The following is a 25,825-nucleotide window of genomic DNA, read 5'->3' on the forward strand; positions in this document are numbered from 1 at the left end:
CCTTGTCAGTGGGGCGGAGGAAGCACATAGGGACTGCATCATTGAGAAGCTGTTTTCTCACAACTGATCCTTATCCTGCCCCAGGTGTCCCTTTATGGATGCTGTCAGCTTCCAGATTCTGTTTGCCTTCTTTTGCATTTAAATGAGGGGCTGAAGGATGATGTGGATAACACTTTGCTGTTTTCAGAATCAAAGGATCAGGGAGGAGGCAAAAGGCAATGTGTGCACAGCAGAAGGAAGTGTGATGACCAGAAGAGGCGATGCTTAGCAGTCAACAGACCCGGCCTGCAGTCTCAGCTCTGCCTGGCTTTTTGTGACTTTGAACAGCACTTTTGCTATTTCTGAGCCTCAGTTTCCTTAAATAAGGGGGCTAGGACACCGAGATTTGTGGAGGTCCTTTTGGCCCTTACATTCTTAGAACACATGCAACTGAACTGGGACCAGGAATAGTGGTCTTAACTTACATGTCCTTATGAGGTTCTTCCCTAGACTCCCTCGAAAGGGTCTGGAGGGCTGGAAAGTGAACTCCTTACTGGGCATCAAGCAGATGGGTACCTCTGAGGGGCCTTTCAGACATCGCCAGTTCAGCGACTTGGCCTCAGCTGAGCGCCTGCATCCGCCTCTGCCCCTTCCCAGCGCTGGGCACACTGCCGCTGGCTGCTGGTCACTTGATAATTTGCTGTTGACAGAGCACTTTCCTCATCTACCCCCTTCTGATCTTCACCAGGCGGGCACGGAGACTACATGCCTCTCCACAGCCACCCAGCAAGTAGTGGGAGGGCTGAGTCTCAAAACCAAGTCTCCCGAATTCCAGTGGGCTGAAGGAGCCTTTCACCCCTGTTTTGCAGTTGATAAAGGGGTACGGGGAAAGCAAAACAACCATGTGCTCAGTAGGCCCAGGCTCTGGGGTCAGTCACCTTGGCTTTGAAACCTGACTCTCCAGTTACGAGCTTTTGTCCTAGAGAAACTTACTGACCTATTCTGGGCCATGGTGTTCTCATCTGTAAAGCAGGGATCATAGAATGCCTATTTCTTAGGGATTTTGTGAGAAATAGATGAGTTAATATAGGTAAAGTGCATAGAGCAAGGCCTATGTAGTAAGTGCTCAATAAAGGCTAGCTGCTATCATTGTTGTTACTGTCATCACACTGCCTCCCAGAACTGGGGCAAGGACACACTGAAATGCTCTATCACTAGAAGGAGAAAGAGGTTTGCAAACTTTGAAGTCATAGATAAGGTTAAATATTATTTAATACATCCTGGATTGGCAATATTGAGCAAACTGTTCTAGGCTATTGAGCTAAGGACCATTCATGCTGAAGCCCATGTATCAGGTAATTAAATACAAGAAACACCTAGAGGATTCTGGGTACAAATAGACTCATATCAGAGAAGCCTCCAGGTGAACTCTTTGGTGGTATCTGTCTGACAGAAGTCACCTTGGGCAGTGGAGTTCACTGTTATTCTTGAAATCAGGAATCACTTAGATCACAGAGAGTTTGGCCACAGGGTTCTTGGGTTATCTTCTCCAAGCATGGGATTTTTGGAATGAAGTTTTAGAGGCTATCCTGGGAAGGTTGGCCTGTCATAGGGCAGGAAGAGTACTCTGTGGCTCAAGAAGAGTAGAAAATGATGTAAGGGAAGATAAAATTAAAAAAGAAAACTAGGCAAAGGATATGTGGGAATTGAGAACACCCAGCTGGGCTGCTGACCTTGAGTGAGTGGATGGTTGCATGGTGATTGGAAGGAAGATCTAGCTGTAAATAGAAAGGCTCTCTTTTCCCCTAAACTACCCAACACAGCTGATAGATTCGTGGTAAGGCAAGCAGACTCAGAAGCCAAAACAGAAAAAGGAGATGTAGCAGGAATCATTGAACACAGACAGGGTGGGATCCAGACTTGAAAAGCACCAGCAATATGGTTCTGAGGCAAAGAAACCAGGGTTGTCTGTGGATGTGGAGGGACATGTCGAGAAGGGGGAAGGTGGGGTCCTGGAGACAGCCGCAGCAGGTGTTCCAACCTTTTAGCCACACCTATTTTCTTTTCTTTATTTTTTCTTTCTTTGCATTCCATCCATTTTTGCTCATTTGTAATTTCCCTAAAACTCCTAGAACTCCCCCCTTTTGCTGATTTCATTCTCTCTGTATGCCAGTTCTACCAAGATCATATCCAAATAACTCAAAGGACTCACTTATTATTTTAAGATCCAGGATACATGTGCAGGACGCGCAGATTTATCACATAGGTAAACGTGGGCCATAGTGGTTTGCTGCCCCTATCAACCCATCACCTAGGTATTAAGCCCCACATGCATTAGCTGTTTATCCTGATGCTCTCCCTCCCCCTGCCTCCCCTGACAGGCCCCAGTGTCCTTTTAAATAAGACCTGAAGATCATCAAATAGGCAACTGCTTTCTCTGCAAGTCTGCAATCACCCCTTTTGGCCACTAGATGTCGAGAACGCATCAATATGGCACATTTTCTGGTCCATTTTGTTATTTGGATGTGATCTTGGTGGAAGTGGCGTATAGATGGGGTGAAATCAGCAAGAAGTGGGGTTTTAGGAGTCTTAGGGAGATTGCAAATGAGAAAAAAGGGATGGAATGCAGAGAAGCAATCTTTCCAACAAGACCCATGAAGAAAAGTTGACTGCATTTTAAATCTATGTATTGTTTTACAATCTGGGAGATTTTTAGGATGAAGGAAGAAGGGAGAACCATGGCATAAAAATATGTATTCTTTACATTAGTTAATTTTCTCCAGAGCTTGTAAGCATTTCCAAGTGAGTATGTTTAAGGTTCTTAAAGCCTGAGCCCAAATCAGGGATGATAATGATGATGGTGGTGGTGGTGGTAGCATCTGATAGATACCTCCATGGCTCTTACTATGCGGAAGGTATTGTTCTCAGCAATTTACAGAAATTGACTCATTTAGTACTCACGACAACCCTAGGAAGTGTTATTATTATCCCTGTTTTACAGATGAGGAAGCAGAGGGCAGAGAGGTTGTATGACTTGTCCAAGGTCACACAGCTGGTGAGTGAGAGCATCAGGATTCAGTCCAGACACTTGTCCATATTCTTACCTTCCATGATCTGTAATACATGTTGCCACATTGACTCCTGGCCTATGGCAAAGGGAACTTTCTGAGCAATGAATCAATGCTGTGATTTAATGATAAAAGTCACAGAGGCCAGGTGCGGTGGTCACACCTATAATTCCAGCACTTTGGGAGTCTCAGGCAGTTGAATCACCTGAGGTCAGGAGTTTGAGACCAGCCTTACCAACATGGTGAAACCTCCATCTCTACTAAAATACAAAAATTAGCTGGGTGTGGTGGCATGTGCCTGTAATCTTAGCTACTTGGAAGGCTGAGGCAGGAGAACCACTCGAACCCAGGAAGCGGAGGTTGCAGTTAGCCAAGATCACACCACTGCACTCCAGCTGGGCAACAAGAGTGAAAGTCTGTCTCAAAAAAAAAAAAAAAAAAAAAAAAAGTCACAGAATTCCTCACTCTAAAAAACTAACTTCACAGCACTTCAGATGAGAAGGAATAAGATTTTAGGGTTGACCAGGAATTCATTCTGAGTTCCCCGACCTACGGGGCTTGGTTAGATAGGAGCACATTTCATTTCCCAGGAGGAAGCCTCTGCTCTATTAGCTGTTGTAGTGATCTGAACAACAGAGGAGAATGAACAAGGCCCAGGAGCCATGGATTCCAGAAGGTTTTTTTTTTTTGTTCTTAGCATAGAAAGATGTTCATAAACTTGACATTGCAAAATAAAAGTACATTTCTAGTTGGGGGCCAATAAAAATGCTGTTGGTATGAAGCGGCCCAGCCCGTGCTCAGGCTACTAAAAGTATTTATGTCTGCTCAGAAAATGATAATGAATTTAAGAAATTCATTAAGGGCTGGATGCGGTGGTTCACGTTTGTAATATCAGCACTTTGGGAGGCTGAGACAGGAGGATCACTTGAGCCCAGGAGTTTGAGACGAGCTTGGGCAGCATGGATGAACCCCATCTCTATTTATTAACAAAATTATACAGAAAATCTAGGATGATCTGGGAGAAAAAGTGGCGGATTAAAAGTGAGAGACCAGATTTCCAGTATGGTTAAATATATATTTACCATATGACCCTCCATCCCATCCCTGGTATTTACCTAGGAAAAATGAAAATACATGTCCACACAGAGAAATGTACATAAGCATTCATAGCAGCTTTATTTAAAATAGCTAAAAACCATAAACAGCTCAAGTAGCTATGGACATATGAATAAGTAAACAGATTGTGGCATAGCTATACAGTAGAATACTTAGCCATGAAAAAAGAAGTTCTGATATGTACGGCATCATCAGTGAATCTCAGGAAAGTTATGCTGAGTAAAAAGAGGGCTGACCCAAAGGAGTTTATATTTTATGATTCCATGAAACTGGATTCTAGAACACACAAAACCCATCTCCAGTAATACAAGGCAAATGTATGATTGGGGCTGGAATGGGGTCAGGGATTGGCTGCAAAGGGGCATGAGGGATCTTTCTGGTGCTGTGGGAGTTCTATATTTTGCTTGTGGTCCTGGCTACATGGATGTAAAGTCTGGTGGCTCTGCACTGATGCTTTGCGCCTCTGGGCCTCAGTTTCCTTGTTTATCAAACTAGAAGGTTGCTAGACTAGATGATGTCTAGAATTTCTTCTGGCTCAGAAATTTTCCCTATAATAACAGTATCCATTTTTATTATGGAAGTAGAGTAGCAAAGTGCAATTTGCTTTATAGGAATTGTTTTTATAGGCAAGGATGAATTTATTCCAGAGAGCATAGAATATCTATTGGATTACTTAATATTACTTATTTTTGGGTACAAAGCCATTTGCAGCCCATTGTACTTCAGGAAACAGCTGAGAAATGATTTGTATGTAAGAAGGATGTTCCCCATTCGAGTCCCATGGGGATGTGAGGAGGGGCCTTCCCAGCGGCACTGGGAGGAGAGGGAGGGAGGGATGCCAGAATCACTGCTGGCAGGGCTAGAAAGGACAGCTGATCAAGGGCCAGGCTTGCCTTGTCACCTCAGGCAGTCCCCAGATGCCTGGAGTTGTGGTTACCCCTTTAAATTTCCTCCTTTTTATTTATTATTTTTTAAAAATTTCCTCTTTACTGGCCCACACTTGGGTCTTAGTTAGGGCTTAGTGATGTTGCTGCTGCTGGTGGTCATTACCATCAACATCATCATTATCCAGTCCTCAGTCTATACAAAAGTAAAGGAAGGCAGGTGCGCAGAGCGTATTGTGGGACCAGAGCAGCGGCTGACTAGAGTGTAGGACTTGCTATGGAGCCAGGAGCAACAGGGAGGGCAGTACTGGGCCATAACCGGGTGCTGATTTCCCCTACTCGTGTGCCCCCAGGTCATGAAAACCTACCACATGTACCATGCGGAGAGCATCAGTGCAGAAAGCAAGCTGAAGGAGGCCGAGAAGCAGGAGGAGAAGCAGTTCAATAAGTCCGGAGACCTCAGCATGAACCTGCTCCGGCACGAGGACCGGCCCCAGCGCCGCAGCTCCGTGAAGAAGATTGAGAAGATGAAGGAGAAGGCGAGTGGGGCCCTGGGCTGGGAGAGATCGGGGACAGGGCACAAAGGGAAGGGCCATGCTCTTGGCGGACAGCCTTGGCCGTCCCTTTTATTCCCCTGCATCCCAGTGGGGTGGTAGGTGTTGGGGGTGTGGGACAATGTAGCCAGCATCTCCTCTTTTGGAGGTCCATGGAAGCAGGGCTGGCCATGTCCCTGCTGGCACTGGTTAGGCCTGGCTTAGTGCTAAGGTCAGCAGGCAAAAGAGGGGCTCAACTCACAAGAAAGCGGAACTGTGACGAGATTCACGCCCAGCAAGCGCCTTCTCAGATGGGCTGGAATCATCAGGCATTAGTGGGAATAGGAGGTTGTTCTAGAAGCCAATTTGATGGCCGAGTTAGGGGCTGGGGGTGAGGTGAGAACTGATTACTGAGTGTATCTCAACAAGAGGCACCAGCACCTGGAAACATGGTGAAGGGCCGATTCCAAAATTGCCAACTCAAAGATGAGAGAGTTAGAATCCCTGTGTATTGATTCTGGAAAAGTCCTTTAGTAGGGCATGGTGGAAGGAATTCTAACTTTGGAGTCAGTTGGGCTGGGTTATGAAAATGCCACATTTACAACACCTCTCTGAGCCCCAGTTTTTCAAATCTGATAGGAGTGGCAAATTCGTCTCATCTCTCATGTCAACTCTGATCAATTGCCCAGAGTACTGGGTTGAGGATTGTGAAACCCTATCCAGGCTTAGTTAAAAACAGTGCTATCGGGCTGGACACAGTGGCTCATGCCTGTAATATCAGCAGTTTGGGAGGCAGAAGCAGGAGGGTCGTTTGATTCCAGGAGTTCGAGACCAGCCTGGGTAAAATGGCAAACTCCATGTCTATTTATGAAAAAAAGGGGTGGGGCAAAGATCTTGAATAGATGTTGCTCTTTAAAAAACATGTACAAGTAGCCAATAAGTATGTGAGGAGATTGTCTGGGCCAAGCATGATGGTTCACGCCTGTTAATCCTAGCACTTTGGGAGGCTGAGGTGGGCAGATCGTTTGAGCTCAGGAGTTTGAGACCAGGTTTGGCAACATGGCAGAACCCCATCTTTACAAAAATAAAAACATTAGCTAGGCATGTGGTATGTGCCGATAGTCCCAGCTACTTGGGAGGCTGAGCTAGGAGGATCACCTGAGCCTGGGGAGGCTGAGGCTGCAGTGAACCGTGATTGCATCACTGCACTTCTGCTTGGGCAACAGAATGAGACCCTGTCTCAAAAAAAAAAAAAAAAAAATTGTCTGTATCATTAGTGATTAAGGAAATGCAAATCAAACTCAATAAAATATCACTTCACACCTGCAAGGATGGCTAGAATTAAAAAGGCAGACCATATGAAGTATTGGTGAGAATGTAAAGAAATTGGGATCTTCATACACTACTAGAGGGAATGTACAATGATTCTATCACTTTGGGAAGCAATGCAAATGTTAAACATAGACTAAGTTACCATATGACTCAAAAATTTTATTCCTAGATATCCACCCAAGAAATAAAAACATATGTTTGTCAAAAACTTCTACATGAATAGCAGCATTATTCACAATAGCCAAATAAATAAAATAACCAAGCAGGGAATGATAGGATACAACACAGGGAGAGGCAGAGTTGAGAGAATGCTAACTGGGAGTCCAGACACTGTTAGTTCAGAGTTGTATGTTTAGTTTGATTACCTGCTTGGCTCATGGGCAAACCACTTCTCTCCAGTTCTCATTTCCTCATCTATAAAACAGATGAGTTTAACGAAAATACCTTTAATATATTTTCTAGGTATAACATTTTATGAGTCCATGAAGGGCTAAAAATGGTCTGAGGGTCATGGTCATAGTGGGCCACTGGAAGTAGGCCAAGAATATCAAAACTTTTTGTGGGGTTTGGGTGCATGGCTGGTGTAGAATGCAACTGGCAGGACCCTGGAGAAAAGTTAGAGATCTCTGAAGAGAATTAAAATGTTGAGAACTCATTGTGGAATAGGGAGGTGTAAGAATGTCTAGATGAAGGAGGAAAACCATTTATTTACAGAGACCTGACATTTTACCCAGCAGGGGTCTCTTCAGTCTGAAAGGGGCAGGGGACAGCGCTCCAGCCTGTTCACTCTTTCCTCCTCCATTCCCAGGCTGGCCCAGACAGGAGTAGCTCCCTGGGTGGCAGCTGGGTCCCAGTCTAGATGGGCCGCTCTGACTGCCCCCACCTCCTCTCCCCACCACGCCTGTCCAGACAGCCATCCTCCTCCCTCCTGTCCTCCAGTCACTGAAAATCACCAAATACCTACATTGTGCAAGGACATTTCTGTGTGCTCCAGATCTAGCAATGAACAAGGCAGATCAAGTCCCTAACCCCACTTACTTTCTAGTGGGAGGTCACTGACAATCAACGCATAAATAAAGGGGTTTTAAAAAATGCAATTTCAGGTGGTGGAAGTGCTTATAAAGAACAGAGCAGGGCAGGGGTGGGTAGAGGGAGGGGGAGAGGTAGATGAGCTTGTCGTCAAAGGCCAATCTGGCCTTGAGACCTTGAGTCAGGACCTGAATGACATGAAGGGGTAGGTCATGTTGGGATTTGGGAGGATGACCGGCCAGGCCGAGGGAACCACGAGACTGAGGGCCTTGAGATAGGAATGAGCTTGGCCTCTTAAAGGATAGACCAAGGAGGCTGAGCAAATGAGAGGGAGCATGGGGGAAGGTGGGGCTTGAGAAGTGGACAGGAGCCAGGGCACGCAGGGCTCCTCAGGCAGGAGCAGCAGTTTGGGAAGTCGCTGGAGGTTGCTGGGTAGGGGTCTTATTTATGTATTTATTTATTGAGACAGAATCTTGCTCTGTCACCTAGACCTGGAGTACAGTGGTACAGTCTCACTCACTGCAACCTCCATCTCCTGGGTTCAAGTGATTATCCCACCTCAGCCTCCTGAGTAGCTGGGACTACAGGTGTGTGCCAACCACACCCAGCTAATTTTTGTATTTTTAGTAGAGATGGGGTTTCACCATGTTGACCAGGCTGGTCTTGAACTCCTGACCTCAGGTGATATGCCTGCCTTGGCCTCTCAAAGTGTTGGAATTACAGGCATGAGCCACTGTGCCTGGCCAGGGGTCTTATTTACACCCCATCCTGGCAGGGACCATCAGAAGGCTGCTGCTTATCTGGTGTCCTCATTGGCTACACAGGTGCAATCTAAGGGGATCCGCCTGAGTCCAGGTCCAACCCTTTCCCGTCTAGCAGATGGAGGTCTTCCATAGGTGTAGCTGTGCAGGGCTTGGATGGCAGGCAGCTACCATAAAGAAAAGAAATCAGTGAGCCAGTCATGGTGGCTCATGCCTGGAATTCCAACACTTGGGGAGGCTGAGGTGAGAGGATGGCTTTAGGTCAGGAGTTCCAGACCAGCCTGGGCAACATAGTGAGACCCCACCATCTCTAAAAAGCTAAAAACAAAAACAAACAAACACACAAAAACTTGCCAGGTGTGATGGCATGCATCTATAGTCCCAGCCACTCAGGGGGCTGAGGTAGGAGGATTGTTTGAGTCCAGGAGGTAGAGGGTGAAGTAAGCTCTGATCACACCACTGTACTCCAGCCTGGGTGACAGAGCAAGACCCTGACTCTAAAAAAATAAAAGAATATCATAAGTCCTGTCCTCTTAGATGGCTTGCTCTTACATGTACTTTTTTCTTCTTCTTCCAGAGGCAGGCCAAGTACTCTGAGAACAAGCTGAAATGCACAAAGGCCCGAAATGACTACTTGCTCAATCTGGCAGCCACCAACGCAGCTATAAGCAAATACTACATCCATGACGTCTCCGATCTGATCGATGTGAGCTCCCTAGGGAGTCTGGGACTGAACAGGGCCCATACTTGGGCTGGTGCATATCACTGGCTGAAGGAGGAGCTGATCTTTGTCTTTAGCTGACATTCTCGGATAGCCAGGAGTCTTTTGAGCCCTGCTGGAAGGGAAGGGCAGCGAATGTTTGGGAGCTGGAAAATGAGTGTTACCTCCTGGTGTCTGTTTTCACTAGTGGGACATGGGCCTCTGGTGGCTCCTGTGCAGTTGGCTTGGGCAGTCATATATCCAGTGCCAACTTCCCAAGTACCCTCCTGGATACCAGGTCCTTTGCAGGATTTGAGGGTTCAGGGGTGAACCATATACAGTTCATGCCTTGGGGGATTTCTCAGTGTGATAAAAGAGATGTTATTAGTAATAGGGTTTAGCGCCCCTAGGACCGCTCAGCTAGACACACATACATGCGAAGGAAAATAGCAAATGAGACAGAATTAATTATGCAGATCAGCTGTGTGTAGGGAGGTTATCTTGGGAGAAATCAGGGAGCTTAAGCAAATGGAGAACAGAACACTGACTCCCCAAGTACCAGCTGTGCAGGACACGTGGCAGGGACAAGCAGACTAGGAGAAGGAACACTGTGAGTGGTGGCGCTGGGGAGGACTTCTGTGTCATCTAAGTGGGAGCCAGGACTGGGTTTCTCTCGTGTCCCTCTTCCTGCTCAGATGGGGATGCTGATCCTGTCCATGCTTAGTAAGGGCTTGGTACTGGTTGATGAGCTCTTTTCCTGATGTATCCTATCAGGAAGTCAGGAGGCTCCTGCTATTCCCATGGCTCCAGAGGGGGACCCATTGTCAGCATCACAAGGAAATGGAGCTCCCAAATGGCCCAAGGCCAGACTCTCCTCTTTACTACCTTTCAACTTTCCTTTTTGCTCTTTCAGCCCTTTTATTCATTCATTTACCATATCTTAATTTGAGCACCTGCTGTGGTCTAGAACTTGAGGTGCAGGAGCCAGTGGGTCGGCCCTCGGGGAGCTTACCTTACCAAGGACATGTTGATAGGTGATTTTAATACTAAGTGGCAGGGGACACAGTGAGGGAAGTGGAGGGAAACATGAACACTTGGAGTAGGAACACCTGACCAACTCTGAGTGGGGAGAATATCAAGGAAGGCTTCCTGGAGGAAGTGACCTCTAAACTGAATTCTGAAAGAAGATTATTCCAGGTGGAGGGGATGCATTAACACCACCTTAAAGAAGAGAAAGAGGTGAATATAGGGAGCTTAGTTCTGCTATTGCCCAAATCTCAACTGCAACTCCCCCTGAGGGCCACAGTGCTGTTTGTGCAGTAGGATTCCAAAGTGCCTCAGTACCTCTGGGATAGAAGATTCGGCTGTGGAAAGGGAGGTAGTCATGTCACTGTGGTTGCTGGTGACCATCCCTCCACGTCCTGGCTCTCACCTGCATCCTTCTGTTGTTGCCTCTCCCCAAGTGCTGTGATTTGGGCTTTCATGCCAGCCTGGCCCGTACCTTCCGGACCTACCTCTCAGCTGAATACAACCTGGAGACGTCTCGCCACGAAGGGCTGGATGTCATCGAGAATGCGGTGGACAACCTGGATTCCCGAAGCGACAAACACACAGTCATGGACATGTGCAACCAGGTCTTCTGCCCTCCACTCAAGTTCGAGTTCCAGCCCCACATGGGGGATGAGGTAGGCTTCCCCCAGGAGCTGGGGCTTGGGGCTGCCTGCCTCTCTTGCCCCATGTGCTCTGGAATATCAGCACATGGGGGTTGCACATACAGGAAGTTTCTATCCAAGGCCTGGGGTCAAGCTCTTGGTCCATGGGCTTCCTCAGCCAAGGAGTTTACCACTAATACTCCAATCTTGCGGTCTCAAGTCCCCCCTGTGCATAATTGCAGGACCTTGGCTTCCCTTAAAGCCCCTCCCAGCTATATCTAGAATACTCTTAAGGGAGCCCCAGTCTGCACACAGGCTCATGTTCTTCCCTCAGATGCCCAGATGAGGTGCACGGGAAGCCTGAGCCTCACCACAGCCATTCAGGCTGGTGCATTCCGCCAGGGTGTGGGCAGAGCTCCCTTCCTTCAACACTGCAAGCCTTTGATACACCAGACAATTGAGTTCCTTCAGTGCTTGTGCTGCTCAGATTTTTATTACATTCTGAAAAAAAAAAAAAAAAAACCACACACACACACACACACACACACAACCAACCAAAAGAAAACAAATGAAAAACAAATGGGAAGAAGACCCTTGTCACTGGCCCCAACACAGCCCTACTAGTTACCCAAGGCTTACAAAATTCCTTATGCAAATAGTTCCTTGAGTTTGTCTGTGTCACTGCTCCCTTTGGGCATTGGGGGAACCCACTTGAACAGTGTCTCAGACCCAGCCAGCCTCTGGGCCCCAGTGAGGCTCAGCTCGGCCGTCTGTGGCACTTGCTGGGATGGGAGGGGCGAGGAAGCATCTGAGAATATGGCACTTGCTAGACCCTCTGCATGGCTCTGCCCACTTACTTCTGCAGGGCTGCACTGCTGTGCCTACCCCCTTACCTCTGCCTTCCACTCCAGCCCTTTCCACCCGTCACCTGGGCCTGAAAATCCTGGCCCCATGGTGACCACTGGTGACTGTAAACTTTGGGTTGCACAGTTAGTGGCAAGTAACTACCACTGTCCTCAGAGTCCTGCTGTCCCTTGTGATCCTAGCTGTGTTCCTGGAAGGGGTGAGGTGCACATGCCTGCCAGCAGCCCAGCCTGCAGGCAATACTACAATCCCACATGAAAGGTGGAGGGCAGTGACTCACATCTGTAATCCTAGCACTTTGGGAGGCTGAGGTGGGTGGATCACTTGAGGTCAAGAGTTCAAGACCAGCCTGGCCAACATGGCAAAATCCCATCTTTATTTTAGAAAATACAAATATTAACTGGGCATGGTGATAGGCACCTGTAGTCCCAGCTACTTGGTAGGCTGAGGCAGGAGAATTGCTTGAACCCAGGAGTTGGAGGTTGCAGTGAGCCGATATGGTTCCACTGTACTCCAGCCTGGGTGACAAAGTGAGACTCTGTCTCAAAAAAAAAATGAAAAAAAAAGGAAAGCTCTCACCCAGTCAATTGCTGGGGGATGAGGAGCTATGAGCTGTGAGTGCATTGTGTCACAGACACCCCGCTGCAGCATTGCTCGCAGCACAGTGAGCACACCCCTAGTCGTTTCTCACTTAGGGTTTTTTTCTATTGGTTTTTCTTAGGTGATTGCTTTCTTGCCACAGCTTCTTGCTTGAAATTAACCAATTAGTTTTGCTTAATAAGAATACGTTAAGGTTCTTTGTAAACCTTCAAGTGCTTCCCAAATGTAGATCATGATTGAAAGGCCACACCTGGCAATGGCAAGATGGCAGACTTTGAGTAGGGAGACCCTCGTTCTCATCTGGCTTGGGTTGCCACAGCCACTTAGGAGCTCTGTGACCATGGGTAGGGCACTTAACCTTTCCGAGCCTGTTTCCTGGATTGGGATGTTAATGGTAGCCCTGCCCTAGCTCCACACAGGTGAGGAGGGCACAGGGCAACCACAGATGGTGGCTGTTTTTCCTGCAGGTATGCCAGGTCAGCGCTCAGCAGCCCGTCCAGACAGAACTGCTCATGCGGTATCACCAGCTGCAGTCCAGACTGGCGACCCTCAAGATAGAGAATGAGGAGGTGAGTGAGTGCCTCTACCCTATAAGGGACTTCCTTTGGAAGGCCTGGCTTGTCCCAGGGAGTCTACTTGAGCCATGGAATGCATACGAAATGATGGTTCCGCTTATAAGATGGAATAGTATGCAGTCATTAAAACCACACACACCAAAAATCATTAATAGCCTGGGGAGGCACTTAATAAGATGTTAAATTGGAGGAAAGCAAAAAGTGGGAGACTGAGGCAAGAGAATCACTTGAACCTGGGAGGCGGAGGTTGCAGTGAGCTGAGATCATGCCACTGCACTCCAGCCTTGGTGATAGAGTGACGCTGCATCTCAAAAAACAAACAAACAAACAAAAACAAAAGGAAATGGAGCCTATGTTCTGTATTGCCTTAACTGGAGTAAACCAAAGCATGCGTATATTCCTAGGCATAGAAAAAAGACTGCAGGGAAATGCTTAAATGTTATTAGTTATTATGTTTGGGTTGTGGGGTGATAGATGCTTTCTGTTTACTTCTTTGAGCTTTCTTTTGTTTTCTGCAATGAATTTCTGTTTTATCATTAGAAAATACACTAGATATTTTAAATTACATAATGAAATAAACAACCTAGGGAACACTAAATATGTCATGGATTCTGAGCTCCAAGGAACAGGGCAGTCTTAACAGGCCCAGCCTCCCTCCTCTGTAGCTGAGGGGCATAGGATTCTCAGCATGTGGGTCCAGATGGAAATACCAGTGCAGTGGCTCTATTCTGATGTGGACTGAAGACGCCACATGGGAAACTCTGTATTCCAACCTCCTCCTCCAAGGAGGATGTCAACTAACTGGAGTCCCCTGGAGAAAGGACACCAGGATGTGGGGAGTGACACTCAAGGTCATGGGCAGGTTTATTCTTGAAAGTGCAGTCATAGTGGGAGGTGGGAAGATGCAGTCTTGGTCTTCAAATCTCAGGAGTGTTATCCTGGGCAGAGAGGGCAGCTTTGCTTTTCATCTCCACAAAGGACAGACCTAGGACAAATGTGAGACAGATTGGAGCTCAGGATGATAGCAAATCAGTGCAGTCCCTGGGGGGAGGTTGTATGGAGACAAATTATATGTTTGTTTTTAAAACCTGGCAAGAGACAGGAGATGAACAGAGTGTTTTCTTTATTTATTTAAGCCCTACATCTTCCCCCAAAGGATTTTAAATTGTTTACATGGAATAGTATATGGATCATAACGTTAATGGAATTTAAATTGGAAATCAGGTCCAAAGAAAGGAGAATGAAGCCACTGTTCCTCTGTATGAGCTTCTAATAGGCTTGAATATGCTTAATTTTGAACCCGAGCTTCCTGTCTTGCTGCATTAGAAAGAAGAATTGATTCGTGTATTCATTCAACAATATTCATTCAAGTTACATTTATTCGAGTATTTATAGAGCACATACTGTGTGCCAAACATTATAGAGACTAAAGTGAGTGAACATAACACAACATAGCACCTTCTCTCCAGGAGGGAATATTCTCCTGAAAAAAGACAGATGATAATTAAAACTGTCAACAGAGAGAGTCAAACTCCACAAAATACTTGGAGAGATTTATTCTGAGCCAAATATGAGTGACCAAGGGCCTGTGACACAGCCCTCAGGAGATCCTGAGAATGCGTACCCAAGGTGATTGGGTCACAACTTGGTTTTATACATTTTAGGGAAATGTAAGGCATCGATCAATACATGTAAAATATATTTGGCCTGGAAGCAGGGGCTTTCAGGTCATAGGTAGATTCAAAGGTTTTCTGACTGGTGATTGGTTGAAAGAGTTAAGTTATTGTCTAAAGAACGGAATGTCTGGGTTGAGATAAGGGGTTGTTCAGACCAAGGTTTTATCATACAGATGAAACCTCCAGGTAGTATGCTTTAGAGAATAGACTGTAAATGTTTCTGTCAGACTTAGAGTCTGTTCTAACAGTAATATCAAAAAGGAGGAGGGTATAATGAGGCAGGTTTGCCTGCCCCTTCCCTTCATGCCCTGAACTAGTTTTTCAGATTAGCTTTGGAATATACCTGACCAAGAGTAGAGGTCCATTCAGATGGAGGAGGGCTTAGAATTTTATTTTTCATTTACAAAACACAAAAACAAGCCAATAAATCAATGAGCTTGGAAAATATTAGACATTGATAGGCACTGAGTGAAGATATCAGGGGGACTGATGTCACCAGAAGGTGACATTTAAGCTCAGGTCTGAGTGACAAGAAACAGACTGTGAGTGACAATAATTTTATACAAACATTGAGGCAGTTTTTCCAGGGACTGTTTTTGGAACCAGCCTCCAAAGCAAAGAATCTGCCCTTTAGGCACAGTTGCGCAAAGGGGTGTTGGGACGTCGGGGTCCATGGGTCCTGTTTGTGCAGGCTTCTGGTGATTCCTCAAAATTCCAGGAGAAAAACTGGAGTCCTGACTGAACAATGTGTGCCTCAGCAACTGTCTTCCTGGAGTTCTCTTTTCTCAGCTGGGCTTTTGATAGGAGTACAGCAGCAGATAGCTGGAGAGTTTGTTCATGATGGATGTCTGCCCACCATTGTCAGCTTTGTCTCTATCCTTCTCTGAATGAAGAGAACTATAGCATGTCTAATGTTGTTCCTGCTCACCTGACCACCTTACATTGGAGGAGCTAGTGTGCAGTTACATAATAAGGCCAAGAGAAATAAACCTAGAAACCTGGGTGCCTCATTTGTCACAGCATTCCTCAAGATTCTCTCTGACAGAAGCCATACAATAAAATGTCTTTAAATTGGGCAACCTGGCTTCTGATCCCAGCCAGCTGTGTGATTTTGGGCTGGTGACTAATTGGTGTTTTCCACATTAATATAGTGAGAAGGATTATTTTGGTTCTGCCTATATCCTAGGGACTTTATATGGAAGAAGTAAAGTGACAGTTGAAAAAGGGACTTCGGGTGTCAACAACAGTATGATAATACAGGATTTTTGTCAATCTTCTTTGTTTCCCCAGGTTAGGAAAACCCTGGATGCCACCATGCAGACCTTGCAGGACATGTTGACAGTGGAGGACTTTGATGTCTCCGACGCCTTCCAACATAGTCGATCAACGGAGTCTGTCAAGTCCGCTGCCTCTGAGACCTACATGAGCAAGATCAACATTGCCAAGAGAAGAGCCAACCAGCAGGAAACGGAAATGTTTTATTTTACAGTAAGTGGCACCTAGGCCCAGAACCACACTGTCTCCTGACCCACTGGCAGTGACTTTTCAGGAGCAATCCAAGCACCTGACAGCCAGAGAAACCATATGGGTCAATTGGACCTAAGATTTTACCACCATGCTTTTAAAATTAAGTTGCCTGGCTTGGTTTTCTGAAATGCAGAAAGTGAATTCCCAATGGGTAGCATTAGCATTGCTCTTGGGTGATGATTATTGAAATTATCTTGCTCTAGAAAAAAACCAGAGAGTTTTATTCAGTGGGGTGATAAGAAAATGGCTAATAGCATCAGGTACAAGTCCCAAGTAATAACCCTAAAATTACATATATAGATTATCATGTTGAATTGTCTTAAATGTAGGTGTGGGCTTTGGAAAAAAATGTCCTCAAACATATATGTCTCTAAAAACTGTCAAGGGCTCTGCTGGATACAAAGGAGAGTGACTTTTTTTTTTTTTTTGAAACAGAGTCTCACTCTGTCACCCAGGCTGGAGTGCAGTGGCGTGATCTCGGCTCACTGCAACCTCTGCCTCCTGGGTTCAAGTGGTTCTCCTGCCTCAGCCTCCCGTGTAGGTGGGATTACAGGCATGCACCACCATACCTGGCTAAGGTTTTTTTTTTTTCTGTATTTTTCGTAGAGATGGGGCTTCACTGTGTTGGCCAAGGTGGTCTCGATCCACCCACCTCGGCCTCCCAAAGTGCTGGGATTATAGGTATAGCCACTGTACCCGGCCCAGGGGAGTGACTCTTAATGGCCAGCAGGCCAGGTCCTGGAAGCCAAGGACCATGGAAAAGGAGAGGGGAAACCACAACTTCCCACCAGCCCAGTCATTCCAGAAACCCATCAGGGTGGGCCAGTGTGAGATGACCCCAGTCTTATTTGTGTATATGTCAGCCCCCACCCGATGGCTCTTTACCCCACAGCTGTCAATGGGAAGGTGGTGATGTTAGAGACCCTCCTCTACAGCTTACTTGGAGGTGTCTGAGCCTCTGCAACTCACTTTTCTCTGTGTCTTTTTTAGAGTGCTGGCTGGGGCAATAGAGTGGGTTTCTCTTTGAGAAACTAGCAGATAGATTTGGGGCAGTCATATCTACCTCCTTGACTTTATCCTCAGCTTTTGTAACTGCCATGTCTCTTGCTTGCAAGCTCCTTCCTGCAGGTCCCCATGTGGCCCCCTTTCCACCTCCTTCAGGCCTTGGCTCAAATGCCCACTTTGCAGGGAGGTCTTCCTGGACTTACAGTCCACTGTTTCCACTTTATTTTATTTATTTACTTTTTTGGGGACATAGGATCTCACTCTATTGCTCAGGATGGAGTGCAATGGCATAAACATAGCTCACTGCAGCCTCGGCCTCCTGGGCTCAAGTGATTCTCTCACCTCAGCCTCCTGAGTAGCTGGCACTACAGTACATGTCCCATGTCTAGCTAGTTTTTTAAACTTACTTTTTTGGAGACTTGGTCTTGCTAAGTTGCCTAGGCTGGTCTTGAACTTCTGGCCTCTAGCAATCCTCTCACCTCAGGCTCCTGAGTAGCTGGAATTATAGGTGTGAGCCAACATACTCAGCTCTGCTTTCTTTTTATCCATAGCATTCACCACCACCTGACCAAGTGGTATCTTACTTACCGTTTTTGTTCATTTATTGTTTCCTTCTCCACCCAACCACATAAGCTTCAAGAGGGCAGGGATCCAGTGAACTTTCTCAGCACCTACTCTAAGCCAGTCACAGCTTTAGGCACTGGAGAGCCGGAGATGAGCTGGGTGTGGAGTCCACCCTCTAGCAGCTGGCCATGCAGCAGAGGCATGCCCAGCAGGGCTCTGGGACTGGGTGGGTGGGGGAAGCTGGTACCTGTATAGAGGTGGCTGAGGTCCAGGCTGAGTTCCAAGCAGGTAGATGTGTTTCTGGCCTGGCCTGTTCTCTGTCCCTCAGTGCCGCTCTAAGGTGCACTGCACTGGCCAGGGCCCTAAACTAGGAAGCAGGCTGGGGCTAGGGCCTGGCTCATGGCTGACTTTCCATGGGATCTTGGACAAATCACTTCCTGGTGCAAACTTCATTTTTCTCATCTGTCCAAAGAAGAAAATCCTATTGCCCACTGCAATTTGGCTTATTTTAATGGGAAAGCCTCTTAGGGGCCTGCAGACCCTTTCTCTTTCAGAACCGACCAGATGAAAGGAAGAGTTGTTCCAAGGCTTCTCTCTGATAGATCCGGTGAAGCTCTCTGGCCTCGGCTGCGTGGCCCCTAGGACGGCTCCCATTTTTGTGCTCTTGGCACAGAAGCACTGTGGAGCTTTGATAACTTCAGAGACCTTTGCTTTGTCTCCACACAGACTTTACCTGACAAAGGCAGCTTTCAGTGCTCCCATTCTCCCCAGAATTGCTACGTATTCCTAACCCCTTACCTGAAAGGCCAGGAGCCTTGCAAGGGCCTGTCCTCCACATGGCAGCACTGGGGATCTAGATGGAGGAAAGCAAAGGCGCAGACGCAGAGGCCTCTCTGTTCCCTGAGCCAGGGTCCCTGCAAGTGATGTGATCTCTCTTTGGCTTTCCTGTCTCAGAGGTCAGTTGTTATAGAGGCAGAGATCCCATTACTTGGCCTTGCAATCTGTAACTTCCTTGTGCCTTGTGTCTTACAGAAATTTAAAGAATATGTGAATGGCAGTAACCTCATCACCAAGCTGCAGGCTAAGCACGATTTACTCAAGCAGACCCTGGGCGAAGGTGAGTGAGGTGGCAGAGGCCCTCTGGGAGGAACTGTGTTCCCCACTGAGTTTCGCTGTGGCCTCCTGATGTGTTGAGCTGTTTAAGCTTGAGACAGCGGGCACCTGGCAGAATGAATCTGGACTTCTCTACCAGGACTGGGCAGGCTGGGAAAATCACCTTGGTACAGATACCTTGAGGGGTCCAATCTGGCTATAGAAAATAGAGGATGTGACTTGCTTTTTGATTAATAGAAAGACAAATAAATAAGAAAAAGAATATAGAGGGCAACCACAAGTCTTGGTTTAGGTTGGCAAGGACAGTCCAAGGCACAGTGATAGAGTGCCCCCCATCAGGTAGGGATTGGGAATCCAGGGCCTCAGAGGCCAACACTGACATTTTTCAGTATACACTATTTGTAAGGAATACTACTGGAGTGTCTTGTCAGGGTTCTAGGTCTAGAAAAGGAAAATCCATACATGTTAAGTCAGGGTTTAGTCCTTGAGGGAGCTGGAGACTAGGCTGAAAGCTACCCAATGCCTTCCGGTGGTAGTTGGAATAAAATCCCAACTGCTCTTATGGCATGTGATGCCTTACAGCACTTGGCTTCTTTCTGCTTCCCTGACCTCATCCGTCATTCTCCTCTCCCTTACTGTGCTGCAGCCATGCTCAGCAAATTTCTGCCCTTCAGGACTCACCAAGCTTATTCCTGCCCCAGGGCCTTTGCATCTGCATGGGTAACCACCACCCAAATCAGGGGATAGAGTATTTCAGTCAACCTCAAATATCCCTTGTACTCCTTTGCAGTCAGCCCCCTATGCTCTACTCTGCTCTGTTTCTGTCACTTGAGATTAGTTCTGTGTGTTCTAGGTAGTAAGAGCTGGGGAGCTTTGGGGGCTGGTGGAAATAAATGTTCCATATCCTGATTTGAGGAGTGATTACACATGGGAGTAGATATTGGTTAAAACTCGTTGATTGGGGGATAGGAGTGGGGAAGACTTAGTTGCAGTGAGCTTTTTCTTCATTCTTTCCCTCTAAATTTTACCTGTACCGACCTTTCAGTATCAGGCCAGAGTGTAAGGGGGACGTAGAGGAGTATGGGTAGCAAAGAGGGAAGAAAAAAAGTGATAATGGAGGAGAAAGGAAGAAAGTCCAAGAGTGGAGCTCAGGATGTATGTGCGTGAGGGCAGCTTCTAAGACTAGCATTAAAGAGGAGGATTGGTGTTTATAGGCACAGGGCAGGGGCTGTTCCTCATGAGCCAGGTAACAAAAGGCAGGACCATATGAGTAGGTGGCTACTTGCATTTTTGAAATCAGATGCTGAATTTAGAAAGCTGGATCTTTTTTTAAAAAATAAGGTCCTGAGCCTGGTGCGGTGGCCTGCCCACACCTTCTTGGCGCAGAAGCACAGTGGGGCTTTGATGACTAAAGGGGCCCTTTGCTTTGTCTTTCGGGTGCCCTTACCAGACAAAGGCAGCTTTTACTTTCACTGCTCCCATTCTCCCGGGGCTTGCTTTGTATTCCCAACTCAAATGATGATGATGATGACAGTCATCATCATCATCATCATCACCATATTTAGTTTTGGTTGGCATAACTCCTGGTCCATTTGGTCCTCCAAGTTTATTTAGCCTTCAACTATGCCTTGTTCTAAGATGGCTTTACCAGTCCCTCTTCTGAGTTTTGAGCTGATTAGCAACAACAACAAAAAAAAAACTCCTGGAAAATGCAGTTTCAGAAGTAGAGGGACAGATAAGAAAAAGCCATCTGGAAGAATCTCTGTACTCCTGTGTTTCTATGAGCTGCCCGTGGAAAGGCTCACTGTGCTTCCTTCAACAACTGGATGGTTCTTGATAGACTGGTCAGTTCTTTAGAGACGTTTTTTGTTTGTTTTGTTTTTTTTAAGAAGTAAACTTTCTATTTTAAAGCAGTTTTAGAGCTGCAGAAAAGTTGGGAAGATAGTATGAAGTTTTCATGTACTCTACATCTAGTTTGCCCTATTATTGACATTTTACATTAGTATGGTATATTTGTCAGCATTAATGAATACTGATTTATTATTATCAACTGAAGTTAATGAATTACTGAATGACTGGAAAAAGTGAAAGCTGAGTAAATTGAGACCAAATCTCCAGTCATTTTTAAGTAGCCACTATACGATAAAGATACATGTAGATTCTTAGGGCATTGAGTGAAAAGGGAGAATTTGCAACCAGGAGAATTTGCACTGACCTAACTGATAAATTGGAAATTGCCTATTGGGTGAAGGAAGGAGAGAAAAAAAAAATCAGCAGGCCAAAGAGAGCTCAGAATCTTAACAAATTCATCCTTCTGAGTGTCAACCGGAGACTCACCTTTTCCTGAGCATTTTGGTTCTTCCATTCAGTAGAACTCTTTCTAAGAGTAGGGTAGGGTTACAGCTGCATCAGTGGCCTTTTTATGCCATGTGAGGGCTATTTTGTATTGGGAGGGGACGATTTGGAAATCTTGAAAGCAGGTGAGAAATATGGATCCAACAGGATATTTTGGCTAGAAAGATACAAGGCTTCTTTTCTTTTAAATGAGATGAGGTATCATATCTAGTGCCTCAGCTTCTCTAAAGTTCAGTAGCTTTCCTTTATTTGTGGCTTTGCTTTCCATGGTTTCAGTTACTTGTGGTTAACTGTGGCCTGAAAATATTGTGTGTTCTGGGTAATAAGAGCTGGGGAGCTTTGGGGGCTGATAGAAATAAATGTTCCATATTCTGATTTGAGTGGTGGTTATACACAGGGGTAGACATTTGTTAAAACTCCTTGATTGAGGGATAGGAATGGGGAAGACTTAGTTGCCGTGAGCCTTTTCTTCATCCTTCCCTCTAAATTTAGAATGGAAAATTCCTGAAATAAACAATTCATAACTTTTTAATTTCTCACTGTTCTGAATAGCACGGTGAAATCTTATGCCGTCACACTCCATCTCCGCAAGGACATGAATCCTCCCTTTGTCCAGCATATCCACCCTGGATCTGGTACCCACCTACTAGCCACTTAATAGCTGTCTTGGTTATCAGATCGAAAAAACAGAGGGCATGTAGGATTTGGGACTATCCACAGTTTCAAGCATCCTTTGGGTCCTGGAACATATTTCTCACAGATAAGCAGGGACTACTGTACTCTTTTGACAGGATGACTCAAGGAAACTACAAGTTAGATGAAATCCAAGGTCTTTTTGGTCAGCTTTACTTAGAAGCAAATTTGAGAATGTAATTGACCCCAGACACACAAGTCAAAAAGCTTCCAGGTGCTCGGCAAACAGCATTCCCTGTTACAAAGGATGTCCCTGGCGCCTCTTGGGAGCAAAAGCACACATGTTGGCTGTCACTATGCCATTTTATTGGCCAGAGAATTCTCAGTTCATCATCACTGCTGAGTTATAGACTTAGAACCTTTTTATTGCTCTGGGGTGTGGGTAGTCTGTAAGCTCTAGGGTTTACACTCAAGGTTGTGGGTGGTTTTCCAATTTCTGAAAGCCCTTCAAGGATGAATGAATAGTACACTGCCTGTAGAAGGGAAGAAGCATAACTTTTTCAGGCCAAGATGTAATCACCCATTATAGAGCAAAATGGCCACCAGGACCAGGCCATCTGACTTTCTAGAAAATGACTGAACCAGCAACTATAAAATATATTTTTAAAATATATTTTATATTTCACATCCTGAAACCTTTGATTTCTACCTGCCCCCATCTGTCTATCCAAGGGCACAGGCATTTTGTTTGGCCAGGCCTGGGGAGATAGTGGTACACAGAAAGCTAAGGTCCCTGCCTTCATGGAAAAGAGAGACCTCAAATGGTAAACAAATACTACGTAAAGAATGATAATTGAGCTGGGTGTGGTGGTGGCCCTGTAATCCCAGCTACTCAGGAGGCTGAAGCAGGAGGATTGCTTGAGGCAAGGCAGTGGAGGCTGCAGTGAGCCACGAGCACGTTGCTGCATTCCAGCCTGGGCAACAAAGCAAATCTCTGTCTCTTAAAAAAAAAAAAAAAAACGGGGGATGGGGTGGGGGTTATTGTGTTAAGTGCCATGAGTGAAAAATTTGAGATAGAGAACAATCTATGTATGTTGGGGAGAGATGGGGGAGGACCTGCTTTAGATAGGGTGATCAGAGAGGCTTCCTAGGGGAATTACTGTTTCAGCTGAAACTAAAGGATGAGAAGGTGTCAGTCAAGTGAAAAACCAGGGAAAGAATTTCTGGGGAAGAGGGGACAGCATTTGCAAATGCGGGAAAAGATATGGTGGGTTAGAAGAATTGAAAGAAGAACATTGTAACTAGACCATGTTGAGTACGTGGACGAATGGACAGTTTGGGAACCCAGAGGAGGGGGAACAGGAAATTAACTCTCCTTGTCCACTACAATCTCAGGCTATTGCCTGACCACTTTCATGGGTTGCCATCTGCTCTAACAGGAGGGCTTGGGTTTACCTGAAAATTTTACCCAAACTGGTGTCTGGTAGGAATTTGCTCTTGACTCCAGGCACACAGTCAAATCAAACAGGACAAATTTCCCTGTTTTTTTTTTTTTCCCCCTCCCGAGATGTGATCTCAGCTCACTGCAACCTCCGCCTCTTGGGTTCAAGGGATTCTCCTGCCTCACCTCCTGAGTAGCTGGGATTACAGGTACCTGACACCATGCCAGGCTAATTTTTATATTTTTTTTTTGTAGAGATGGGGTTTCATCATGTTGGTCAGGCTGGTCTCGAACTTCTGACCTCATGATCTGCCCACCTTGGCCGCCCAAAGTGCTGGGATTACAGGTGTGAGCCACTGCACCCAGCCGAGCTTACCTATTTTACCTAACCTTTCTCCTTTCTTGCTTTGGTCTTTGCTTCCAATTCCACCGATGTAACTGCTTGTGGCTTTGCTCAGGAATTAAGGAGTTTCCTGTTGATTTGCCTCAAATTCTGTTTTCAGACCCAGGTTACTTTCTTCCTCTCCTTATTTCCCTTCCTGGTCCCATTCTGCCTCTTTTTTCTTTTCTTCCTTTTTTTTTTTTTTTCTATAGAGAAAATGCTCGATTCTTTCTTCTGAAGTTCTCTTAATGTTAATGCTGGGTGGGATTTCAGAGTTGAGATCTGTGCTGTCCAGTATGGTGGCCACTAGCCATGTGTAGCTGATAAAAACTTGAAACATAGCTAGTCTGAATTGAGATGTGCAATATTAACAGAGTTAGCACACACATCCACACAACATAGAAAATATCTTATTAATTTTCTATATTGATACATATTGAAATGATAATCATTTTAATAGTAGGTCAAATGAAATATATCATGAAAATTAATCTCACCTGTTTCTTTCTTTTCTTTTTTTTTTTTTTTTTTTTGAGATGGAGTCTAGCTCTGTGGCTCAGGCTGGAGTGCAGTGGCACAATCGCAGCTCACAGTAACCTCCATCTCCAGGGTTCAAGCGATTCTTGTGTTTCAGCCTCCCGAGTAACTGGGATTACAGGTGCCCGCCACCACACCCAGCTAATTTTCGTATTTTCAGTAGAGATGGCGTTTCACCACATTGACCAGGCTGGTCTCAAACCCCTGACCTCAAATGATTCACCCACCTCAGCCTCCCAAAGTGCTGGGATTACAGGTGTGAGCCACTGCACCCAGCATCACCTGTTTCTCTTAACATTTTGTAATGTAGCTACCAGAAATTGTGGCTTGTATAAATTTCCACTAGACAATACTGGTTTCAGAGATTCTGAACCGGAAGCAGTTCTTAGAATATTAGGAAACGGAGAGCATTTTTGGAGCAGTGACTGGAATAATACTGCTGGTATTTGGTGAGTGAGATCTAGGGATGTCAGCATCTGCAATGTACTAGACAGGCAATGAAGAATTTAAACTGAGGATATGAAGGTTTAAAGAAAGGAAATGGCTCGTCCAAGCTCACAAAGTGAGTTGATAAAAGAGTTAAACAATAGGACTCAGGCCTCTTTGTTTCCAGTATAGTTTTGGTAGGAGAAGGAAAAGTATTATTTAATTGCTTCATTTGGAGTGCCACATCCCTGCCAAGGCAGCTGTCTTCTAATGTGTGGCATCCCTGAAGCCCACAAAGAGGGGATACTATAAGAAGCCAAGGACCGCCTTTACGGAGTCCCTGGGTCCGAGGCACATTCTGCTGGGGACATCTATTCTCCCTCACCTTGTGTTTGTGGAGGTGAAACCAGCTTCCCTGGTTAAGCTTAGGTCTGAAGTTAGACAACCTGGATTGGAATCCAGACTCTGCACTAGGCAGGGACTTGGAAAAGTCCCTCCATTTCTCCAAGTCTGTTTGCTCATCTGTTGTGACAGGTATGACACCCTGTGTACAATTGTGCTGTGGCACTTATTACACTATTTTGTGATCTACTCATTGAGTCATTTGGCACTAAGCTTCTTGCAGGTAGAGCACTTCTTCATTCATTTACTCATTCTACAAATATTTATTGAGCACATACTTTGTGCCAAACACTGCCCAAGACCTTGGTGTCACAGCAGTTTTAAGAACTGACAAGATTCCTTCTCTCATACAACACAGTATTTTCCAATGGAGATAGACTGGCAGTGGACAAGTAAATAAATAATAAGCAAGAAAAATATTAATGATAAGCTGCATGTATTGAGAATTTAAAGAGAAAAATTCTATCTATAAAGAGACAAGTGTCTGCTTTAGATAGAGGACGCAGCCTGGGCAACATAGTAAGACCTCGTCTCTACTAGAAAGAAAATAGCTGGACATGGTGGTATGCACCTGGGGTCCCACCTACTTGAGAGGCTGAGGCAGGAGGATTGCTTGAGACCAGGAGATTGAGGTTGCAGTGAGCTGTGAGTGCACCACTGCACTCCAGCCT

The 25,825-nt window shown here is 45.8% G+C and overlaps 1 protein-coding gene across 3 annotated transcripts in view; it reads left to right on the forward strand.

Moving 5' to 3' along the window:
- Positions 1-25,825, forward strand: part of SRGAP3 (SLIT-ROBO Rho GTPase activating protein 3) — a 260,739-nt gene that overhangs the window by 179,481 nt on the left and 55,433 nt on the right. For all 3 annotated transcript variants that reach the window (XM_003927107.4, XM_003927108.4, XM_010337846.3), the window contains exons 5-10: positions 5,401-5,586; positions 9,280-9,408; positions 10,866-11,087; positions 12,986-13,087; positions 16,060-16,257; positions 18,898-18,982. In XM_003927107.4, the coding sequence (XP_003927156.1) occupies positions 5,401-5,586; positions 9,280-9,408; positions 10,866-11,087; positions 12,986-13,087; positions 16,060-16,257; positions 18,898-18,982 (922 nt within the window). The remainder of the gene's footprint in view (positions 1-5,400; positions 5,587-9,279; positions 9,409-10,865; positions 11,088-12,985; positions 13,088-16,059; positions 16,258-18,897; positions 18,983-25,825) is intronic.

This window comes from Saimiri boliviensis, chromosome 8 (genome assembly GCF_048565385.1).
Source record: "Saimiri boliviensis isolate mSaiBol1 chromosome 8, mSaiBol1.pri, whole genome shotgun sequence".
Classification (NCBI taxonomy): Eukaryota; Metazoa; Chordata; class Mammalia; order Primates; family Cebidae; genus Saimiri; species Saimiri boliviensis.